This window comes from Scardinius erythrophthalmus (genome assembly GCF_964197995.2).
Source record: "Scardinius erythrophthalmus genome assembly, chromosome: 9".
Classification (NCBI taxonomy): domain Eukaryota; kingdom Metazoa; phylum Chordata; class Actinopteri; order Cypriniformes; family Leuciscidae; genus Scardinius; species Scardinius erythrophthalmus.
The window spans coordinates 24,117,244-24,139,123 of NC_138229.1; the positions used below are offsets into that span (position 1 = coordinate 24,117,244).

Genomic DNA, 21,880 nt, shown 5'->3' on the forward strand with positions numbered 1-21,880 from the left:
GACAATGTTCATTTCGAGGGGAAAGTAAGCATCATGTTACAGCCATTGAGCATAATAAAAGCAGTTTGCTACATGGAAATGGTCCAATAACCCCTTAAGATTATAACATTTTCTTCTACACATGTTTATGGCTCGAATTAATTATAAAGAATATGTCAATAGCATAAAACTGACAGGCTGTGATCAGGATATCATGTTAAAACATGCCAGGTGATTGTGAGTGAGCTAGTAGCCTTTGTGGAACTTTGTCCTGTTATTAGTAGTAGTTCACTCAGACCAGTTACATGACTAATGTAGGCAAACTTCTGTTTCTGGGTCCTCATAGAGATGGATGCTGTACTTTGAAATTTACAAGGTCAATCACAGTAGGTCTGACCAGCCCCCTTTCTTTTCTTCCAGCAGGTTGTAAAGCCATTAATGCATCAAGGCTTTGGTTCACCGTTAGACCTCAAAGTGCGAGCCCCTCTCTCTCTTTAGTCTTTGGTTAAGATCAGGGGGGCGAGGTCTCCTTGTTCTCAAATGAACCATGTACTGTCTCTGGACTGCAAGATTCGGACATATTCTACTACACTACTTTGTCTTACACTTATGGATTATTAATACAGCAGCAGGTGCAAATGTTAAGGTAAATCGCGTTCATTTTTGTATATATCGCTGTGAAACACTCTTTGGGCTTGAAGTCGTACGCTTGATCTACTAACGCTGCTTTGAATAAGCGCTCAGTTACAAATGCCGGTTAAAATGCGGGAAGCGAGAAGAGCCAGTCTGTGGCGGGAGTAACGTCAAACTTTCACACCAAAACACGGGTTTGACCACGTCCACGAGCACGGCATTGCTCTTTTATACCGCGTTTTGAGCTCATTCGGATTCTGAGATCAAAGCCCAGACAGAGTTTTTATGTCTGGAATTTCCCAAATTAAAACTGCACATTAATATTACTTTTTTTTCGCGATTTATTAACCCACACGCACGTTTTAGTCATTCGCGAGAATAGCACACCGTGAGCCCAATTTTTTATTTGCCTATTGAAAATGTCTTTTTCACTTGCCTTCTGTACTCCGTGCCGGTGACAACTTTTCTTTCTGTTGCATGTTTGAGTTGATTCGAGGTGAATCTAGTGATGGGAAGTCCGACTCATTTCCGTGAATCGGTTCTTTCGAACGGTTATTTTCAAAGCACCTTGCTAAAAGACTGATTCAGTCGACATTTACGTCACCGCACGTTGCTATTATTCTGTTAGTTTACACGCTGTGCTCTGGGGGGTTATTTTCTTGTGTTCAGTTCGTTTTGTTCCAGGCATTATTCAGCACATCTTGACAAAAGTCGTTTTGATCGTAAATATAATTGGTAGCCTATTTAACGTTATACTAAACTGGTTAAAATTAATTTAAATCGCTCGGCTGGAAACGTTTTTGATGTTATTTCTTAAAACCAACATCTGTGTTTATAAAGCTGTCATTATTACTATTAAACATCCTATTTTTTCCCACATTTTCGATAGAGCGGTTTCAAAGTTGACTCGAGAACCGCTGGCGCTGATTCAGTCCGTTTCGTGAATGGTTCAAACAGGTTTTGTAACAGGTCTTTCTACCGATTTACTAAAAAAGATCCGAATCAAAAGAACGATTCGTTCACGAATCCCTATGGTTGTCCATAAATAGAGCATTGTTATTCGCTCAGTTGTTTGGTCTAACATTTATGGGCGTTATAGCCATAGCCTACATGTTGTTTGAAAGCAATACTGTTACTATAAAATATGTTTTGATGCTCATTCAGAATGTCAATATAACCAGTTCGACCTAACCGGCGCCGTGTTCTAGCATCAGCAGACTAAACTCAACTGAAGTGACATTTCGAAACTCATTGGGCCCATGTGGTCTCCATAGGGGGTCTCCAGGACTGCATTAGAAAGTGGGGAAAAGTCTATTGTCTATTTAGAATATAAACATCTAGAGGGCATTCAGATAAAAAACATATGGGCATGCAGACCCTTGTTTGGACAAGATCCCCTTAAGATCCCCTGTGTTTGGGGCGGGGGATACTGTGGCTCTAGCCAAGCTGTTTGGGTTTGTAGAGGGGGGCTGCCAAACCTCCTTAGCCTACTACAAAACATCCCATGATTATGCATTTCTACAAGCCTGCAGTAATAGTCAGTGTTCTTGCTTTAAGGGTCATATTAGTCCGTATTCTACTGTAATCATGCTTCTAAAGAGATTCAGTCGTGAAAAAAGACACAGCTATGTGCACATCTTTGTCAAAATGTCACTTTCATGCTTAAATATACCATAACTTTCCAAATGTCAGTTGTGGACTGAACAGCACACTATTCAGGATGGGTCAACGGGTGCATAAAGCTCTAGGAAGAAAATGGTCTTTGTGTAAATCCGCCTCCTTATACCAAAATCCAAACGTTGACCATTAAAGCTGGTTTGAGATCAACCATGCTGGGCAGCTCTTCTCTTTGAGAGCTTCACAAGACTTTCCAAGGAGCCGTGCCTGTGCTGTGTTAAAGCTCACTGATGCACGGCTTGAAGAGGAGTGATTAACCTGCTGTCTAGACAACAGGAGTCTGCTTAATTTGCCTACAGCCGCTTGCCCTTTCATCTGGGCCGTTAGGGGGGCTCCATCCACCTTCGTCTCCATCTCTTCCCTAAAACTGCCCTCCACTCATCTCTCTCTCTCTCTCTCTCTCTTAAGTAACAAAGTCTATCTCATCTTTAATGTCTAGGCTTGTCTGAGTTTCTGAATTCATAGACAGCCAGTCTGTTTCCAATTTCAGCCAAAGTGTTTTCCTTACTGTCCTATTTTTCTTTTTTTATTCTGCTCTCTATTCTCTATTCTCTCTGTTTTATTTATGAATGTGTCTTGAGTTGCTTTTTGTCTTAAAAGTTTTTAATACTTGAGTTAATACTACATACTGTAGTAAACAAGACCTGTACTACAACAACATTTGACTTATATTAGTGCCTTGAGAGTCATGACAGCTTTTACCCACAAGTTACACAGAGAAGTCGTTGTGTCTGAAAATAATTGCCATTGTTTACAGATTTTCCATGTTATCATGCAAGTGTGCAGCAGTGAAGCACTGTGTCTCTGTCTTTGCCAGGACAGCAGTGAGGGGAGGGATGATTTCCAGAGGCAGCCAGACGAGGTAGCTCAGTGGTGGGGTGAATGGAGCAGCTGGTCCACCTGTTCCCGTACCTGCGGAGGAGGAGTGCGCTCTCAAGAGCGTCACTGTCTGCAGCAGAGGTAAACCACTTTTAACTTGTACACACATGCTCATTCAGATCCAGCTCACCCGAGGAAAAAAGACCCTCTGAATCTGTACTAATCAGAAGTGACTGTCATTTTGACCCTGGTCTGAACCCACTTTTCACACCGGGTAATGTCACTCACGATCAACTAACAAAATTCATTTAATGTTGGATTATTTGGCCCTGAATTCTCAGTCTCTCTTTAATGTTTTTTACTTTGATTTCATGGACAATTTTGATCTGTAACTGGTTTACATTTAAAGTCAGCATGAAACGGAAGTTGTGAAAGTCTTTTCTGCCCTATTGCGATGTATGTCCGAGTCAAACGGCTTCTCAAACAAGAAAGAATGTAGGACATGGGACTTGATTTTGATTGGATCTTTTGATAGTTGTGGTTTGCTATTGCTGTGATCTCATGTGAGTGAAAGGTTGTCCAGTCCTCACGCCAGTAAACATCATCAGAGAAGAGATTATGAGAGCACATGGATTTAAAAAAATAATGATGTGCATTGATAAGTTATTAATAATAAATACAGCAATATTTCATTAACAAAAAAGATTTGTCAATTTTGCCCCATGGGGACTTTAATTATTAATATTATTATTCTTTTTTAACGAATTTATTTATGTTTAGTATTTATTTTAGTTTATTATTTTCTTCAAAGAAAGAGAGAAAATAGTGAACAATTGTCCCATCCATTGAAGATAAACCGTGTATAAAACAGTTTCCCTTCCTCAGCCTATACCAGAACGCAGACTAACCCAAGTGAACCCTCACATGAGAAAGGGGGGAAGTGGGAGAGAATTCCCCTTTGACTAATATCCTCCAGAGCACCCAGAGGAATGTCATGTGGAATTAAAATCAATCCACTGGCCCACATGACACAGGGAATTCTGCTCAGAATGACAAACATATTTATAAAATGGCTCTTAAAGCAAATGGTCAAACATTTTGAGGAGATTCCATTGAAGATAAGGGCCCTGGCTGAGCCAGTCCAGCTGGCTCCCATTAGCACTTCCCAGTATGGTGGAGGCAGCGTAAGGTGTGTGTGTGGGGGGAGGGAACGGAGAGAGCTAGAAAGATGAGGAGAATCATATACGGATACGTTTAGAGAGATCCCAGTGGCATATGCTGTGTTTTGCATGCTGGTTACCACCAGTATGGGATGCTGGTGTGCTAATGTTCCCAGTAGGGTTATTATCGTTAACTAAAACACAAACTATTAAACACATTTATTTTTTATTTTATTTTAGCTTCATTTAAATTAACAAAAGTCAATAAATATAAGATTAACAACTTTTAACTAAACAGCAATTAGAAAATTTGCCTTGACATCTAACTGAAATAAGTTTGATATGAAGCACTAAAATTGCTTACTGGAAATAAATAAATGCTAATACTGAACTGAAACTAAAACCGAAATAAAAACGAACCCAAAGTGGAATATTTAAAAAAAAGACAAAAGCACATGACGATGACAAAAAATGTAATTAAAGCTAATTAAAAATATTAATAAAAAACTATAGGCTAATATAAATACTAAAATAACACTGGTCCAAAGCTGAATAAACACTAGACCAGTGCTAACCCCAAAAAATCCCAGCCTTGACTGGTTTGGTACAGTCCTGGTGTCAGTTTTTTTTTTATATAGGAATGATATATCAAAAAAACCCTGAAATAACATTGTTATTTTCTAGGAATATCGATCCATAAAGGTTATCAGTCCATATTAAAGATTTATTGGTATTTGCTGATATTAGATATTTAATTGTGCTGCTCATTTCCCCTATTTTTATATTTAGATCACCTTTGTCGCCATCTAATGCCCATTAAAAGTTAATCTTTAAAAACACTAATAAAACTGTTAAATATAATCTTAAACTAATTTCAAAATTAATTTCCATTTTTTTATCATGTTGCGATGCCTTAATTCACTTGTAGCATTTAAAATGACAGATCTCAAAGTGTTTTATTTTTTAAGAGGGAATAGTAAAGAATTTTAATGTCGCCCATTTATCGGTTGTCCGCCATAGCAGATCCTTTCATGAATGAGTAAAAATGTTATGTCCCGTCAAGATGGACTTATATACAGATGAACTGTTTTCAGACTGACGTCGACACACAACATCAACAGTTCCTTCTGCACTGGACCATCCAAACAGTATCAGCTGTGTACAAACCAGGTATGACCTAAAGTTTATCTTCATAAAGATGCTTGTGTATAATTCAATTATAACCCATAATGTGACTGTGTTTACTGGGTGGAATACTCCATCCAGGCCAACTGGCATAACTGTGCATTTTTACACATGTTGGCTTGAAGCTCTAATATCTGCAGGCTGTTTGACCTGCTGCCTGGCTCACGAGCTGTGTCTTTATTGTTGTCTGGATGTTTGCCTAGCCGTGCCCAAACAGCAGAACCAGCTTCAAACAGCACCAGTGCTCTCAATTCAATGCCAAAGCCTTCGGCAGGAAGCACTATGAGTGGGTTCCACTTTATCCGGGTAAAAAAACGTCCCTCAGTGTTTTCTTTTTCCACCTCACTCTCTTTCTCTGTTTTTTTTTTTTAGTGTTCTAGTGTTCTGAGTTAATTTGCTCTCCTTCTCCATCTTTTAGCCTTTCAGTGTTCTAGACTCTTCTGAATTTCTTGTCTTGGCCCCTGGCCAGCTCTATTATAGCTCACAGATGCCCCTTTAGGATTATTTCCTCAGCCCATAGTCCCCTATGTACAAAAGAGGCCTCTCAATGCCATAAATACCTATTATCTCTAGAGGAATTCTCTAAAGCCTAGATCGTAATGATGTTTTGCTGATGTCACCTCCTGTTCAGATGATTACATCAACATCTCCAATAAGCCATGTGACCTCCAGTGCACCACAACCACAGGAGAAAGGCAGCTGTTGGTGCCTGCCCATGACGGGACCTTCTGCAGGGACGGCATCTACCAGGGCGTTTGCATCGAGGGACAGTGTCAGGTGTGTCAGAATAATATTTGGTGCAAAGATTATTTCCAAGCTTCAAGAAGCCAAGGTTCTGAAAGACGAGAAGGCTACGTTAATGATATATGTAGGATGCTTGACATTCTATCAAAAGGAGTTTTTTAATTGAATTTTTATTTGTTGATAGCATTGGGTCTCAGCTAACCGTTTTGTGTAGAAATCATGAATCATCAATAAGCTCACACTTAAATTTATCCGACATTTATAATAAAGCCAGACATGGAAAAATTGATTATGTACTAATATTTAAAATTCTGACCGATAATTATTTGCTTGTTAGGTCTGACAATTAAAATAACTAACCCCCAGTATCAAAATTACTTTTGTCCAGTTACATAGTGGACCTTTAAAAAAAACTGAAAAAAATTAAAATAAAATTGTTTACTACACATGTATTTAGGCATCACTACATTATAATATAAAAAAAGAAAATTAGAAATTAATTTTAGTATTTCTAGAGATTACATTTAACAGTGTTATTAAGCTATTAGTGATTTTAAAAATTAACTTCAAATTAGTGTTAGATAGCAGCAAAGGTAATCTGAATGTAACAATAGAGGAAATTAAAAGGAAGTGTGTCCTAATGGGATGGAGATCAGGGATGGAGGGGGCCTATTGCATAAACTTAGCAACTATGTTAAGACTATGTCTCAAGAACTAGTTTGACCCACTTACTGTTAACCAACGGGTAATTTCCATCTAACTTTTCCAATTCAGATTAGACCGATCTACCATCTCATGTAACTGACTTTAAAAAGTTATGACCAGTCTTGGAAAAAAAAATTAGGTGACTAAATTTTAAGACTAGTCTAAGCATTTTATGCAACCGGCTGATTTAAGCTCTTTGGTGTCGTAAAGTGATCACTGTAAACTTTCAGTTCAGTGCTAACTGTTCTGTTGTCTTTGTTGCAGGTAGTAGGGTGTGATGGGAAATTGTATTCCAGTAAAACCATAGACAAATGTGGAGTCTGTGGTGGAAACGGAGGTTCTTGTTATCGTGTCTCAGGATCTTACCGGAAAGGGATCACACAGTTAGGTATATCTTATGTTAGCATTAAGGGTTGATTAGACCATCTGTATCCTTTTTTCCATGCATTTAATAAATTAAAGGAATAGTTCACCCCAAAATTAAAATTCTGTCATCATTTACTCACCCTCACATTCTTCCAAACTTGTATGAATTTCTTTCTTCTGCAGAGCACAGAAAACAAATATTTTGAAGAATGTTGGTAACCAAACAGATTTGGTTCCCATTGACAACCATTGTTGTTGTTTTTTGTCCATACAATAGAAGTAATTGAGAACAGAAACTGTTGGTTACCAACATTCTTCAACATATCTTTTATGTTCTACAGAACAAAGAAAGTCATATGGGTTTGGAATGAGATCGGGTGAGTCAATAATGACAATTATTTTTATTTTTGGATGGATGTTTCATTTGACACAGTCATTAAACACAAGCATTATTTTAGCAAATAATTTCAAATGTTTTCGTTTGTCTTTGTGTCTTTAGGTTATGTGTTCATAACCAATATACCAGTTGGTGCCACTGATATCCAAATCATAGAGCGGCGGAAAACTGAAAATATTTTGGGTCAGAGTTCCATTGGTGGATCAGTCAAAATTCTGGTGGCCAAAGAGAACAATAAAGAGTGATTAAATGTATCTTTCATTATCTTCTAGCTCTCTCTGATGAAGCTGGTCACTTCTTCTTCAATGGGAACAGTGTGATTGACAATCCACAGAACTTCCATGTTGCTGGGACGGTCTTCAAGTATAGGAGGCCGGCTAACCTCTTATCTGATGGCTTTGAGTACATCATGGCTCAGGGTCCCACACATCAGGCCCTGAATGTCATGGTAGGTATATAGGTATGTAAAAATCACAACCATGTTTTTATTTTATCTCATATGTGACCATCTGATAATATCTCAGACAGCATGTAGTATATATAATTAAAGACAGGATTGGTTCACTTCAGAATTAAAATGTCCCCCCACATCATCCAAGATGTTCATGTCTTTCTGTCTTCAGTCGAAAAGAAATTAAGGTTTTTGAAGAAAACATTCCAGGATTTTTCTCCATATAGTGGACTTCAATGGGGTACAACGGTTTGAAGGTCCAAATTGCAGTTTCAATGCAGCTTCAAAGAGCTCTACACGATCCCAGCCGACAAATAAGGGTCTTATCTAGCGAAACTATCTGTCATTTCCTTGAAAAATTTTTTTTTTACATTTATATACTTTTTAACCACAAATGCTCATCTTGCACTAGCGAATGTTTCCCTTTTAAAAAATGCGAATGTTTTCCCAAAAACCTTAATTTCTTTTCGACTGAAGAAGGAAAGACATCCACAGCTTGGATGACGTGAGTAAATCATTCAGGAAATTTTAATTCTGAAGTCAACTAATCCTTTAGTAATATTTAACTGCACTGACACTATCGGATGAGAAGAAAATTTGAACAGAATTGAGCTGAATAATAACTGTAACTTTGCAACATCAACACTATTATAACAGAATTGAATCAACATTGAACTGACTTGAGCTGAATGACACTGTTGTCTTCAGCAGAGCTTGTTTCATAATTGATGAACTTTGCAACACTGGCATTTATAGAACTGAACTGAAACAACATTGAATTAAATTGTGCTAAATAATGATGCTATTATCTTCTTGTAGGGTATTTTTACAGCTAAAATTGAATTTGTGTCATAACTGATAAATTTTACATTAACACTGTTATTCTCCTGTTTAATAATGTGAAGCTGCTTTAAAACAATCTATAAAGCGATAATAAATGTGGCTTGACTTTTTTAAGTACAGTCTGTTTTTTTTCTTTGTATGTTTATGTGCAGTATTACAACCTCAATGGAAAGATGCCTCACATCACATATGAATACACAGTTCCTCGAGCTCCAGAGTTGAGAGCGGCACCTCCCATGGCCTCCACCCCTGAGCAACCTCAAATAAGCAATCTGATGTCAAAGACATCCAAAGACCCTTCATTGGCAGAGCAGAAGGTTAACGCGTCCTCTACGGAGCTCTTCTCCACTCATAATGAAATCGAGGCTCGTAAGGAATATGGAAAGAAAGACAATCAGAGCAGTTCTTTGGTAGCCCAAGATAACGTGGAGGTGCATGTGGGCCATGAGGAGCTGTTGTGGGGACTTCAGGCCTCTGTAAACTTCAGTGAGCTCCCTGGTCTGGTGTTGTTTAGACCTGCCAGTGAGGTCCTCCAGAACGAGCTTGATGATGAAATGCACCATCTTGAGGCACAAGGCAGTTTTGGTAAGTCATTTTAAGGGGGAAACTTTTTGGGTTCATTCGTTGGCATTTCATTCTGCTTTCACATTAGAGGTTTTGGTGCAGACAAGGGTAAAGTTTAGTTTAGTCTGATTTGTGTAAAAGCTGTTTTGCTTGGGAATTACCCGTGGGTCTGTTCGGAAAAGGGGGTTCTGTTCATGTGAACTACAGTATGGTTCATGATTGATGTAAATGCGGGAATATTTTGCCAATATGAAACAAACATTGTTCATTGTACAATTATATACACTACCTTTCAAAACTTTGGGGTCAGTAAGATATTTTTTAAATGTTTTTGAAAGAAGTCTCTTATGCTCACTATGGATGCGTTTATTTGATCAAAACACACATGGTATACACATTAATATTGTGCAATATTATTACGATTTAAATAACTGTTTTCTATTTTAATATATATATATATATATATATATATATATATATATATATATATATATACACTTACCTAAAGGATTATTAGGAACACCATACTAATACTGTGTTTGACCCCCTTTCGCCTTCAGAACTGCCTTAATTCTACGTGGCATTGATTCAACAAGGTGCTGAAAGCATTCTTTAGAAATGTTGGCCCATATTGATAGGATAGCATCTTGCAGTTGATGGAGATTTGTGGGATGCACATCCGGGGCACGAAGCTCCCGTTCCACCACATCCCAAAGATGCTCTATTGGGTTGAGATCTGGTGACTGTGGGGGCCATTTTAGTACAGTGAACTCATTGTCATGTTCAAGAAACCAATTTGAAATGATTCGAGCTTTGTGACATGGTGCATTATCCTGCTGGAAGTAGCCATCAGAGGATGGGTACATGGTGGTCATAAAGGGATGGACATGGTCAGAAACAGTGCTCAGGTAGGCCGTGGCATTTAAACGATGCCCAATTGGCACTAAGGGGCCTAAAGTGTGCCAAGAAAACATCCCCCACACCATTACACCACCACCACCAGCCTGCACAGTGGTAACAAGGCATGATGGATCCATGTTCTCATTCTGTTTACGCCAAATTCTGACTCTACCATCTGAATGTCTCAACAGAAATCGAGACTCATCAGACCAGGCAACATTTTTCCAGTCTTCAACTGTCCAATTTTGGTGAGCTCGTGCAAATTGTAGCCTCTTTTTCCTATTTGTAGTGGAGATGAGTGGTACCCGGTGGGGTCTTCTGCTGTTGTAGCCCATCCGCCTCAAGGTTGTGCGTGTTGTGGCTTCACAAATGCTTTGCTGCATACCTCGGTTGTAACGAGTGGTTATTTCAGTCAAAGTTGCTCTTCTATCAGCTTGAATCAGTCGGCCCATTCTCCTCTGACCTCTAGCATCAACAAGGCATTTTCGCCCACAGGACTGCCGCATACTGGATGTTTTTCCCTTTTCACACCATTCTTTGTAAACCCTAGAAATGGTTGTGCGTGAAAATCCCAGTAACTGAGCAGATTGTGAAATACTCAGACTGGCCCGTCTGGCACCAACAACCATGCCACGCTCAAAATTGCTTAAATCACCTTTCTTTCCCATTCTGACATTCAGTTTGGAGTTCAGGAGATTGTCTTGACCAGGACCACACCCCTAAATGCATTGAAGCAGCTGCCATGTGATTGGTTGATATATAATTGCATTAATGAGAAATTGAACAGGTGTTCCTAATAATCCTTTAGGTGAGTATATATATATATATATATGTATGTAAAGTAATATATTCCTGTGAAGCTGGACTACAGTCTTCAGTGTCACATGATGCTTCAGAACTCATTATAATTTCTTATGATTGTCAATGTTGAATTTTTTTTTGAAACCGTGATACATTTTTAATGATACAGCATTTATTTGAAATAGAAATCTTTTATAAAATACATTTTATTTTTAATATAAAATATTTTTTTAAATAAATAACTTTTTATCAATTTAATGCATCTTTGCTTGCTGAATAGAAGTATTAATTTCTTTTAAAGAACATACCCCAGGCCCAGACTTTTGAACGGTAGTGTATATTTTATTATTAAATATAGTCAATTTTTCTATAGTACATTCTGTAGAAATAATTGAAAAAAAAATCCAAATTGTTAAGTGCATATACTGTAAAAAGAACATTTATAATAGCAAGGAAATCTAATCTTAGCTAAAATTTCATGGACTAATTGACAGATTTCACATTTAAGCATGCTTTGCTGTTGTCCAGGTCCTGATTCCAACTTGATTGACGGTGATTCGTCTAGTTCCAGTGACTCCAATCACACCTCTATGCCAGTTCTGAAGAGTCTCTTCTATGATGGGGCGCAATGGCCCTCAGGCTCCAGACAGCCCTGTAAGGACGGTTCTGCACTCTCAGGTTGTGCCATCATCAAGCTCAACTCCAGCTCTTCACTGGACAACAGCCTGACACTGGAGATTTACCCGGGCAGCCTGGACATGCACGGTTCAGATGGAGAGTCTCAGCCTGAGCCCAGGACTAATGACTCCACAAAGCACCAGTCCAACCTTCTCCTGCTCCACCAGGTGGAGCCAGTGCAGACCCCCCACAGCGAGAGGTCAGACAGAGGGCATTTTGAGCGGATTGAGCCTTTTAATGAATGCTCTGACATATTTATTGCCATGGTCTGGCTTGAGTTGTTATGAATGGAAATGTGCACCAATCTTTCAAAACGTCAATGCATCCTTTCCACAGATGTGCTTGTTAGGGTAGAAAAAAGGTAGAAAGCTTTTCCTTTCCCAGCCTTCAATGTTTTATTCTCAGAGGGCAAGTTGACATGAAATTATGAACCATAAATGAGCCTTTTCTTAAATTATGGATATACAGGAACTCAGGGGATTTACATTTTATGCTGTAGTAACTGTATTGATGGTAATGTAGTTCAATGAATCAAATTCTGGTTCAGACTTAAACTTAAAAAAAGTGTGAAAGCGACAAAAGTGTCAGGGTGGGTGAATTCATGGTCTGATGAGTTATGTGCACTATTTTAGCCTATGTAATCTAAAACAACAGGCTTTAGTTTTTTTTTTTTTTTAAGCTATATTTTTGTGCCTTTATTTGATAGGACAGTTTGAATTAAGACAGGAATCACAGGAACAGGATTGCCAGTCTCACCTTATTCAGTCAAATGCCATATGCCATATAAACTCTTGTCTTATCGTAATTAAATTACTAATTCGAAATAACTAATTTCTGATTAATTTTCCAAACTACACCAGAATTTTTTTTTGTGCTGGTTTTTGTGGGTTTATTTTCACTGTCCCAACCACAAAATAATGAACATTTTCCTTTTAGCAATATATTTTTAAATATAATATGTGTAAAATATATACATACATACATTTTTTAAGTTTTCTTTATGATTTTTTTTCTATACTTTGCCTTTTTGCTTTACAAAAAAAAAAAATACACAATTTTCTTTAAACCAATTTATTTACTTTAAAAAAAGTAAATTTGAAAAAATGTGTACAGTTATACAACTACAACATAACTGTAATGTATAAGTGAAAACAAAAAAATCTGTATATTTTGTCTATATTGTATGATAGCATATAAAGGTCTATTTCCTTAAAATATACTTGTTTTTTCCCTGTGAATAAATATGTTGACTGATGAAAAACATTATTTTAACACTATATAAGCTTAATATAGTATATAATACATAATATTTCAATTGTGTGACAAATGTCAAATGTCAAAAGTAAAAAAAAAAATGAATCAGTCATTTGAACCAGCACTGCTCACAAACTTTTTTCTGTCCTTTCTCTCCTACTCCGGCAGTAATGAGTTTGAGGTGGAATCTCTGGATCATGACATCAGCATGTCCGACATGTACAGATGGAAGGTATCTGCGTATGCACCCTGCAGCTCAACGTGTACCACAGGTGAAATTACAAGCACACACAGAGCATATACACAGACACTGATACACATTTGGAAACACACAATGAACCTGACCTTATGCTTGGTGTCTGTAGGTATAAGCACTTCATATGCCTTATGTGTGAAGTATGATGGGTCAGAGGTGGATGAGAGCTACTGTGACGCTTTGACCAGGCCGGAGCCCACACATGAGTTCTGCACAGGGAAAGAGTGCCTGCCCAGGTTTGATACTGACACTTCATGCTGTGAATTGAGTTTAATATAATTTGCTTCATTATACAGTAAGTAAATTCTTAAGCATAGATGCAGATGCTGTTGATGATAGGTATTCTGTATTCTGAGACAGGTGGGAAACTAGTCGCTGGAGCGAGTGTTCCCGGACATGTGGGGAGGGGTTTCAGTTCCGCACGGTGCGCTGCTGGAAGATGATGGCGCCGGGATTTGACAGCACTGTGTATGATGCGCTGTGTCAGGCTGCGGAGCTGCAGAAGCCCATGACACGGAAAGCCTGCAAGAGCAAAAGCTGCGGCCCACAGTGGGAGATCTCAGACTGGTCTGAGGTCAGTGTGTAAAGCCTTTAGTCTCAATACTTTATTTAAAATGTGAATGTGAACTTAGTATTAGATGCCAAAATTGACATATTCCTTCACAGTTAGTTGCATTGATCTCAATTCAGTTTATTTGTATGCTCCAAATCAGCTTTACAGAAAACCCTTGTGGAAAGGAAATTAAAAAAGAGAAAAATAGTACTTATTACAGAAATAATATACTTTAAAAGAATATACTTAAGTGCGTACAGAATGTAATGTTTTCAGACACTTAATTGCATGATAATTGGAATTAAATGAAAATGTATTATAGTTTAAAATGATATTAAATGCAATTAGCTGAACTTTAGAGAGCTTTTTTAACCCAATTGAGTACAACTTTTTATGTAATAAGTCATTTATTTGACAATACTTCTATTGTCTTTGAAATATGGTTAAAGTGTACTGCCAAATGGACTGACAAACATTTATCGTATACGAAATATCTATTAAAACCTGTATGTTATGCATTTAAATATATTTGTAACTACACATTTGTAATGATCAAGTGTTTTAAGAAACAGTCATAAAAGTATACTCTCTTTAAGTACACTTAAGTGGTCTTTTATTTCATTAATTTTATATTATCTGCATTTACTTTGAAGTACAGTAAAAGTTCACATTCAGCACAATTAAGCACACTTTTTGTTTTTCACAAGGGATGTGCCTTTCAAACCCAATGGACCCACATCTCCGGGGTTCTCAGAAGCAAAATTCGTCATAGTTGGGTAAACTTCTATAGTGGTGAATGGGACAAAACAGCAAATATAATAAAAAAAAATACACAATAGTGTTTCCACGACTTTCCATAAGAGGGAAAAATATAGAGAGATTGATTATAGCAGTCAGAAGAGAGAAAGATTCCCATCACAACACCCTTGCAGCAGCATTTCTTTTTTGTCATTTACTGACAAGGTAATATAACACAAAGTTTAGAGTCATAAATGTGTATCTAAAAAAAATTCAAATTTTAATCACTTTGCAATGATTTGCAATGTTGATAACTGTGGAAATGCGTCCATAGTGAGCCGAATGTGGCAGGAACCGTAGTGTTTTTCATTGTGACAGTGTTCAGCGCGGTGCGGCGGTCGTGGGGTGAGGAGCCGTGAGGTGCGCTGCTCCATGGAGACCAGACTCTGTAACGAATCCACCAGACCGGCCAGCCAGAGAGAGTGTGAGGGGCCGCCTTGTGACCGCAGGTGGACCGTCTCTGACTGGGGGCCGGTGGGTTTCAGAAAACATCCTGTAAAATATCACATAGAAACTTCAAATAGATTGTCCATTAAACATGACATTATGTGTCTTTGTTTCTCCCTCTCTAAGTGCTCAGGGCCGTGTGGGGAGGGCAGGATGAGACGCTACGTGGTGTGTAAGAACAGTAATGGGAAGGTGATTTCTGATGGGCAGTGTGATCCAGAGCTCAAGCCGCTGGCGGTGCATCCGTGCGGAGACAAAAACTGCCATTCCCACTGGGTGGAACAAGAGTGGGAACAGGTGAGCTGAACTGCAGTTTATGAACGCTAACTCTTCCCATCCAACTCCTATGCTGTGTTATTAGCATTATTTATGTACTATTATAATATTTATCAATATTTTTAATTGGTTTGATTTTAGTTTTAGTGAACGATAACAACACGGCTCCTATGTGTATGAGTTTTTTACTGTAGTATTTTGTCTTGAACATTCCCAGTGTAATGCCACATGTGGCCGTGGGGTGAAGACGCGTCAGGTGGTGTGTGCAGGGCTGGAGGGTGGTGTGTTCAAGGAGTTCCCCGAACGGATGTGTGACAGATCCCTCAGGCCTGCAGACAGTGTGGCCTGTTTCGAGAGACCCTGCTCCAAGTGGTTCACCACTTCCTGGTCCCAGGTTAGGAGTGGTTATTATAGTTTAACTGGTTTGAAAACTCATTATTAAATCTGATATTTTCTATAGAATTCTATTTATGCCATATGTAGCAAGTTCATTTGGATGTTTACATATTAGGCTCATGCTGTGACAGTGTAGTTCAAAATTCTAAATATTACACAAAATGTCATGTGCCATTTTTTAACTGTACAAATCAATTTAAAATCTCAGTTATAATTTTGATTTCCATTGAGTAGATGTTCAACATCCTACTGATCATTTATGGAAGCCTTTTTAAAATAAGAAATAAAGTAATTGTGAGACATAGTCACGTAGTGAGAAATGGAGCCTCAGTTACAAGAAATAAAGCCACAATGATGAGAAATCAAGTTACAGTTGTGAGATATAAAGTCACAATTACAACAAATTGTCAGATTTAAACTCACAGTTATGCAAAAATAAGTTGTTTGAGATTATGAAAGTCAAAATTGTTCGATAAAGCCAGAATTATGAGATAGTATAGAATTGAATTGCAATTACAATAAATAAAAGTCACAATTACAGGAAATTGTGACATTTAAAATCACAATTACGAGAAATTAAGTTGTGAGACAATATAAAGTCAAACTTGCGAGAGAAAGTCTCAGTTATGAGATATTGTGGGATTTAATTAAAATGACAAGAGATAAAAGTTGCAATTACTAGAAATAAAGTCTCAATTCTGAGACATGAAATCGCACCTGTGAGCTCAAGAACATGTCCTATGTGAACGCCTCCTAAAGGTGCAGTCACATTTGCTTGGGGTAATTTTGCGAGTGAAATCCAGTCATCTAAATAGGAATCTGCATGATCTGGAATTTCATGTGACGGTGTAAAAGTTCCCCACAATTTTGATGATTTTGCTCATGTGCAGGTTGGTCACACATATTTGCCACATTGACCAACAGGCTTAAAAGTGACTTCTATGTGAGGATTGCTACATGCATCAAGGACAACAGATCTTTTGTTCCGAAAATGAATGTGTCAGCACTTTAAGAAACACTTCTGTATGGTATCTGATGCACATGACTGTTACCTAATTACAGGGCTTCTGTAAGACCAACATTTTAGAAAATATTTGCTTTTGCACATCTCTTTGAAAGTCATCAGTGCAAACAGTCTGTGATTTCTCTGTTCTGGTTAATAGTTCAGTAAAATGTTAGCCGCTCACACATGTGTTTGTGTGTATGTCTGTGTCCTGCAGTGCAGTAAGACATGTGGGATTGGAGTGCGTGTGCGAGAGGTCAAGTGTTATCAAGGAGAAGAACTGGGCCATAGCTGTGATTCAACACTGAGACCAGAGGCCAGACAGAGCTGTGAGGTGCAGCCCTGCACCACTGAGCCACCAGGTACTGTTAAAGCAAACCACAGCACTACAATACAAATAGATTGAGGTTTCCAGGCCAGCTTGAGATGGTCTAAGCTTGGATACGGACAGCAGATTTTCAACAAGACAGGCCCTGAGAGAATTGAAAAGAAATCCACTCTGTCTTTATTTGGAAAGATGCTATAAGGACGCACTCTGGCAAGGCTGTTATTTGATCATGCCAGTTGTAAGTAGTTTACGCTGTACCTTTTAATAAAACACAGCAACGAGTGCGTGTTAAACCGCTTGGCTCAATTAAAAGCACATGTGGATCTATCTTGGCACAACACAAGCTAATTCCTGTGAAATTTAGACCAGATTAATGCTTTGTTGTTTTTAAGCTTTGCAGGGCAAGTGCATTATGCATGTTGTCAATTTGGCAGCCAATTTTGTGTTTTTGGACAGCAGTGACATTCCTTGTTCTCAGTCAGAGATTTAGTAGGGAGAACATGGTACAGACCTGCAGTCGCTGATGTTCATCGAGATCTACTTAAAGCACTTTCTAGACATCTCTGCAAAGACTTGCCTTATGAAGGTGAAGTGTGTAATGTGTGTGCAACAAGCCGAACTGCAAAAATCATGATAGTTTCCAAACAGGTTTCCCAAACACTCCACCCATTCCAGTTTTTTAGTCAAACAGACAGTCCCCTGGGATTTGAACCTGACTTCAGCACCGGTCCTGGTCCTCTTTTTCCTCTTCATTGTTTCTAAAAAAGGCATAAAAATGCCACAAATATACTTATAACAAAAAAATAACAAATGTCCTATGGGTGATTCAGAGAACGAATGTCCGCACAGAAAATGTGCGTACGCCTCTTCCAAATGTGAAATCTATACATTGCAAATGATCTTAAAATGTTGCGCAGCTGAATGATTTCAGATCTCCACCTTATAAATGCCACCTAATTAATATCATTAAAATATAAAAGAGTACCAGTCAATGTCCAAATGCTTTAATTGAGAATGGCGAACAACAAGAATTGTTTAGACTTCCAAATACCTGCAATGACTTCGACTCTCTTCCTCAAGGAAAAGTGTGTACGTCTGCTTAGATCCTGACGTCGCGCTAAGCACTTTTCCACCTCAAAGACCGTTTTTATAAATATGAACGTTGACGTGGATTTCAACACTCTAAGTTTAAATCTGCCCAGACAGCAACACAGTGTCGGCCCAGATCCGGCCCACATCTGGTACGCGTTAAATCCACATGTACCAGATGTGGCCCACATCCAGAGGTGGACAGTAACAAAATACATTTACCTGAGTACTTTACTTTAGTACACTTTTTGAGTATCTGTACTTGAGTATTATTTTTTTCTGGAAACTTTTTACTTTAACTTCACTAGTATTGGTAGTTGTAGTAGTAGTCTAGTCTAATCTAAAAATTTAGATCTGTTCTTGGTCAGAAGGTTTGGGCAGAAACGACGCCTAGATGGCAGTAGTTTAAAATGAGATGCCAACAGGTGTGTGTAATCACATACAATATTATTGACCTTTCTCACCATTCTGTCTTTGTAAATGTGTTCAATGCTCGGTAGTGTTATCCCAAGTAATTTGATGGCTTATTAAATTTACTGATTATCTTTTTCTGTGATTTAGTGGCATTTCCGAACCAACAGATAATACAGCAAGTTAAAACACTTTCAATAAAAGTCAAGGTCCTTGAGTAGATAGTGGTAACGTCAGTCAGGGGATGATTTTGGTTGGAAATGAAAGTCAGATTGACGTCAGAACTCTACTGATGTTGGTTTCTGACGTCAACCCGATTTTCATTTTCAACCACAATACAACGTCTGTCCAACGTTGGAGATTAATGTCAATCTGACGTTGGATTCTGACATTCAACGTTGAGTTTTGGTCTTCTAAATGCGAATTTTGTCATTGTTTTGGAGCACACTAGCTTATAGATAACAGTAAGGTTAACATTCATACTAAAAGCCAAAAAACGTTAAATAGGGCACTATTTGAGGGAACAGCCATTTGTGTGTCTGAAACCATTGTGGACATTACTGAGTGCACTTATTCAATCTCACATTCAATCCCACTTCTGGAACTGTGTTCTAGAAATAAATTTGATATTGATATGAGGGTAGGTATGCAGGCATAGATTCGGAGGCATAAGGTACTGTAAGTATTACACACAACAATGCAACAATAATAAAACAATGCATTGACATTTACAGTACTTTTTACTTTTGATACTTAAGTACTTTTAAAAACAAGAACTTCTGTACTTTTACTTAAATAAATGTTTTACTTGTAATGGAGTAATATTTGACCAGTAGTATCTGTACTTTCACTCAAGTAAGGAAGTTGTGCTGTTTGTACTATTGCTGACACTATGTTTCTGTCTGGCTGTGCAGTGTGCATATGTATGTTTTTATAAATAAGGCCCATAAAGTCATGTGAGATGATATAAATGCAAAATTGTGTGATAAAGCCACAATTATGAGATATTATGTGATTGCAATTACGAGAAATGAAAGTCACAATTACAAGAAATTATAAGTTTGTGGTCCTTTGCATGTCTTGTTCCCCTCTCTCCTCCCATTTTTTTTCCTACATTGTCCTATATAATAAACCAAACAAACAGATCAATCTTTTGAAATCTTAATTATGCCAAGGAAATAACTCAGGATCCAGTCGTGAATGCAGTTCAACAGTTTATTTAATAAACAGTAAATAATCAAAGAAATGTAGTCAGATGTCGTGGGACATCTTATTTCCCATTATAAAACATTTTATTTATTTATTTATTGCTATTGTGATTTTAACATTTAAAAAGTTATAATAATTATATAATTAATGTATTTATTTCATACAAATGAATGATGTAAGAATCAAGTTTCACATCTTTGATGTCTTTTAAAATGTTCTATTTTTCCCCAGCTGAGGATGCTTGTCAGGATAAAGCGACCGCCAACTGTGACCTTGTCCTGCGGGTGAAGTTGTGCACTCACTGGTACTACAGGAAGGCCTGCTGTCTGTCCTGCAGGAACAAGAGCCAGTAGAGTCTGTCTGGCTCCTCACTGTGGCCTGGCAGTTAATGTGAAGACCCTCCTCCATATACTGGACGCACTGAACCCAGAACTTTACCCCTGCCTGTCCATAGTCCAGCCCTCCAACCCTCAATGCTGTCACTCTCCCCTCCTTAAAGAAAGGTGCTATATCAAAAGGGCACTGGCCCTTAAGTGGTCCCAGGAAAGGCAGCTCCTGTAACTGGACTGCGGAGGAGCCGTGGGTCTACTGATGATAGAGACACACTGTTCTCTGATCAAACAACTGTACAGGCTCCTCCTGTGTACTGTAGAAGCCTTGATTCTGCTCTTACATACTTCAAAACACATCGTATGATATATGTATGTACAAAGTTTTTTTGTTTTGTTTTTGTTTGTATTTTGTGTCCACTTTTGGTCTGGAAGAAGAAATAAAACTAAAGCGGATTTGAGATCTGGGCTGTGTTTTTTTTTTTTTCATACATCCAGACTCTTGTGTTAGAGTTACACCCATACTGTAAACATTCATGCTTTTGTAACTAACCTGTAAAAGACACTCTTGCAGAAGTAAAATGAATGAAAGCAAATGTACTGAACTAAACTTTTTTTATTTTATACAAAATAAAATTGGACTCTCATATTGCTACAAAATCAAAGCCACATGTCTAACCAAGTTGTTGATACAAATTAAGCATGGTAAGGCAATGTCTAATTTCAAGTTTTGAGTGTTTAAGCTTTAAAATGATACCTAATTTATGATAATTACTAAAATATCTGATAGGAAAAAAAGTGCACAATTTCCCACTACCGAGACACTGACATTTAACAGGCTACATAGTCTTAACATTTGATACAAGCTTCATTATATACTGTAAATATAAATATGACAGTAGGGTACAACAAGGCTTTTATGTTGCCCTATTAAAAGAAAAAATATTTATGTTACAATATCAATATATCATTGAAAAATGTAATATATTTTGAGACCATAAAAATGGCTTTTTTAACACCATTGTACTTCAACAATATAAACCTATTTGAATTTTAAACTAAAAGCCTATAAAACTGATTAGATTAAGGATTTTGTCCAGGTTTTTTTTTTTTTTTTTTAAATAATTGCCAGCAGAGGTAGAAAAAAAAGAAGACACCATGTGAGAGATGTTGATGGACTATCGTTAGTTGTTCGGTTGGGTGTGGAGACTGTCACGTTCGGTGGGGAGACTGTCACGTTTGGAGGATTTGTTGCCAGAAATCTAACAGAATCACTTTGAACACCAACCCAGAAGAGAGAGAAATTCTGCACAAATGTTGCCCTGCAAAAAAAACAATTAAATCCATTTACATTTGCAATGACAGCAGGAAAAAGCAGTTACCTGAAAAAAGGCACTGCACATCATAATTTTTTGTTGAAAGCATCTTTTAGTGTGTCATTTCAAAGGTAATGAGGCAAGGGAAGTGAAAATCCTCAATTGCTGCATTATGAATGCAACGTTTAAAAATGCTTGAAATATGATTAATCACTTGAAATAGGATGAAATTGCTTATCAATTTTGACCAATAGGTGCCGCTGTTACCAAATTGATGTTGTGTGGTTAGTGTGTGGAGACAACGACATGCACA

The 21,880-nt window shown here is 37.8% G+C and overlaps 1 protein-coding gene across 1 annotated transcript; it reads left to right on the forward strand.

Annotated features, from left to right (window-relative positions):
• Window positions 1-526: 526 nt before the first annotated feature.
• LOC308695840 (ADAMTS-like protein 2) lies at window positions 527-20,710 on the forward strand (the record flags this gene model as incomplete). The annotated part of the gene is made up of 18 exons (XM_081374087.1): window positions 527-625; window positions 3,107-3,249; window positions 5,363-5,438; window positions 5,657-5,759; window positions 6,085-6,230; window positions 7,167-7,290; window positions 7,768-7,848; window positions 7,938-8,113; window positions 9,112-9,544; window positions 11,753-12,101; window positions 13,325-13,428; window positions 13,522-13,648; window positions 13,773-13,986; window positions 15,082-15,237; window positions 15,337-15,507; window positions 15,704-15,880; window positions 17,103-17,247; window positions 20,154-20,710. The coding sequence occupies 18 exons, from the start codon at window positions 527-529 to the stop codon at window positions 20,273-20,275; spliced, it is 2,946 nt and encodes a 981-aa protein (XP_081230213.1). The 3' UTR covers window positions 20,276-20,710.
• Window positions 20,711-21,880: the final 1,170 nt, after the last annotated feature.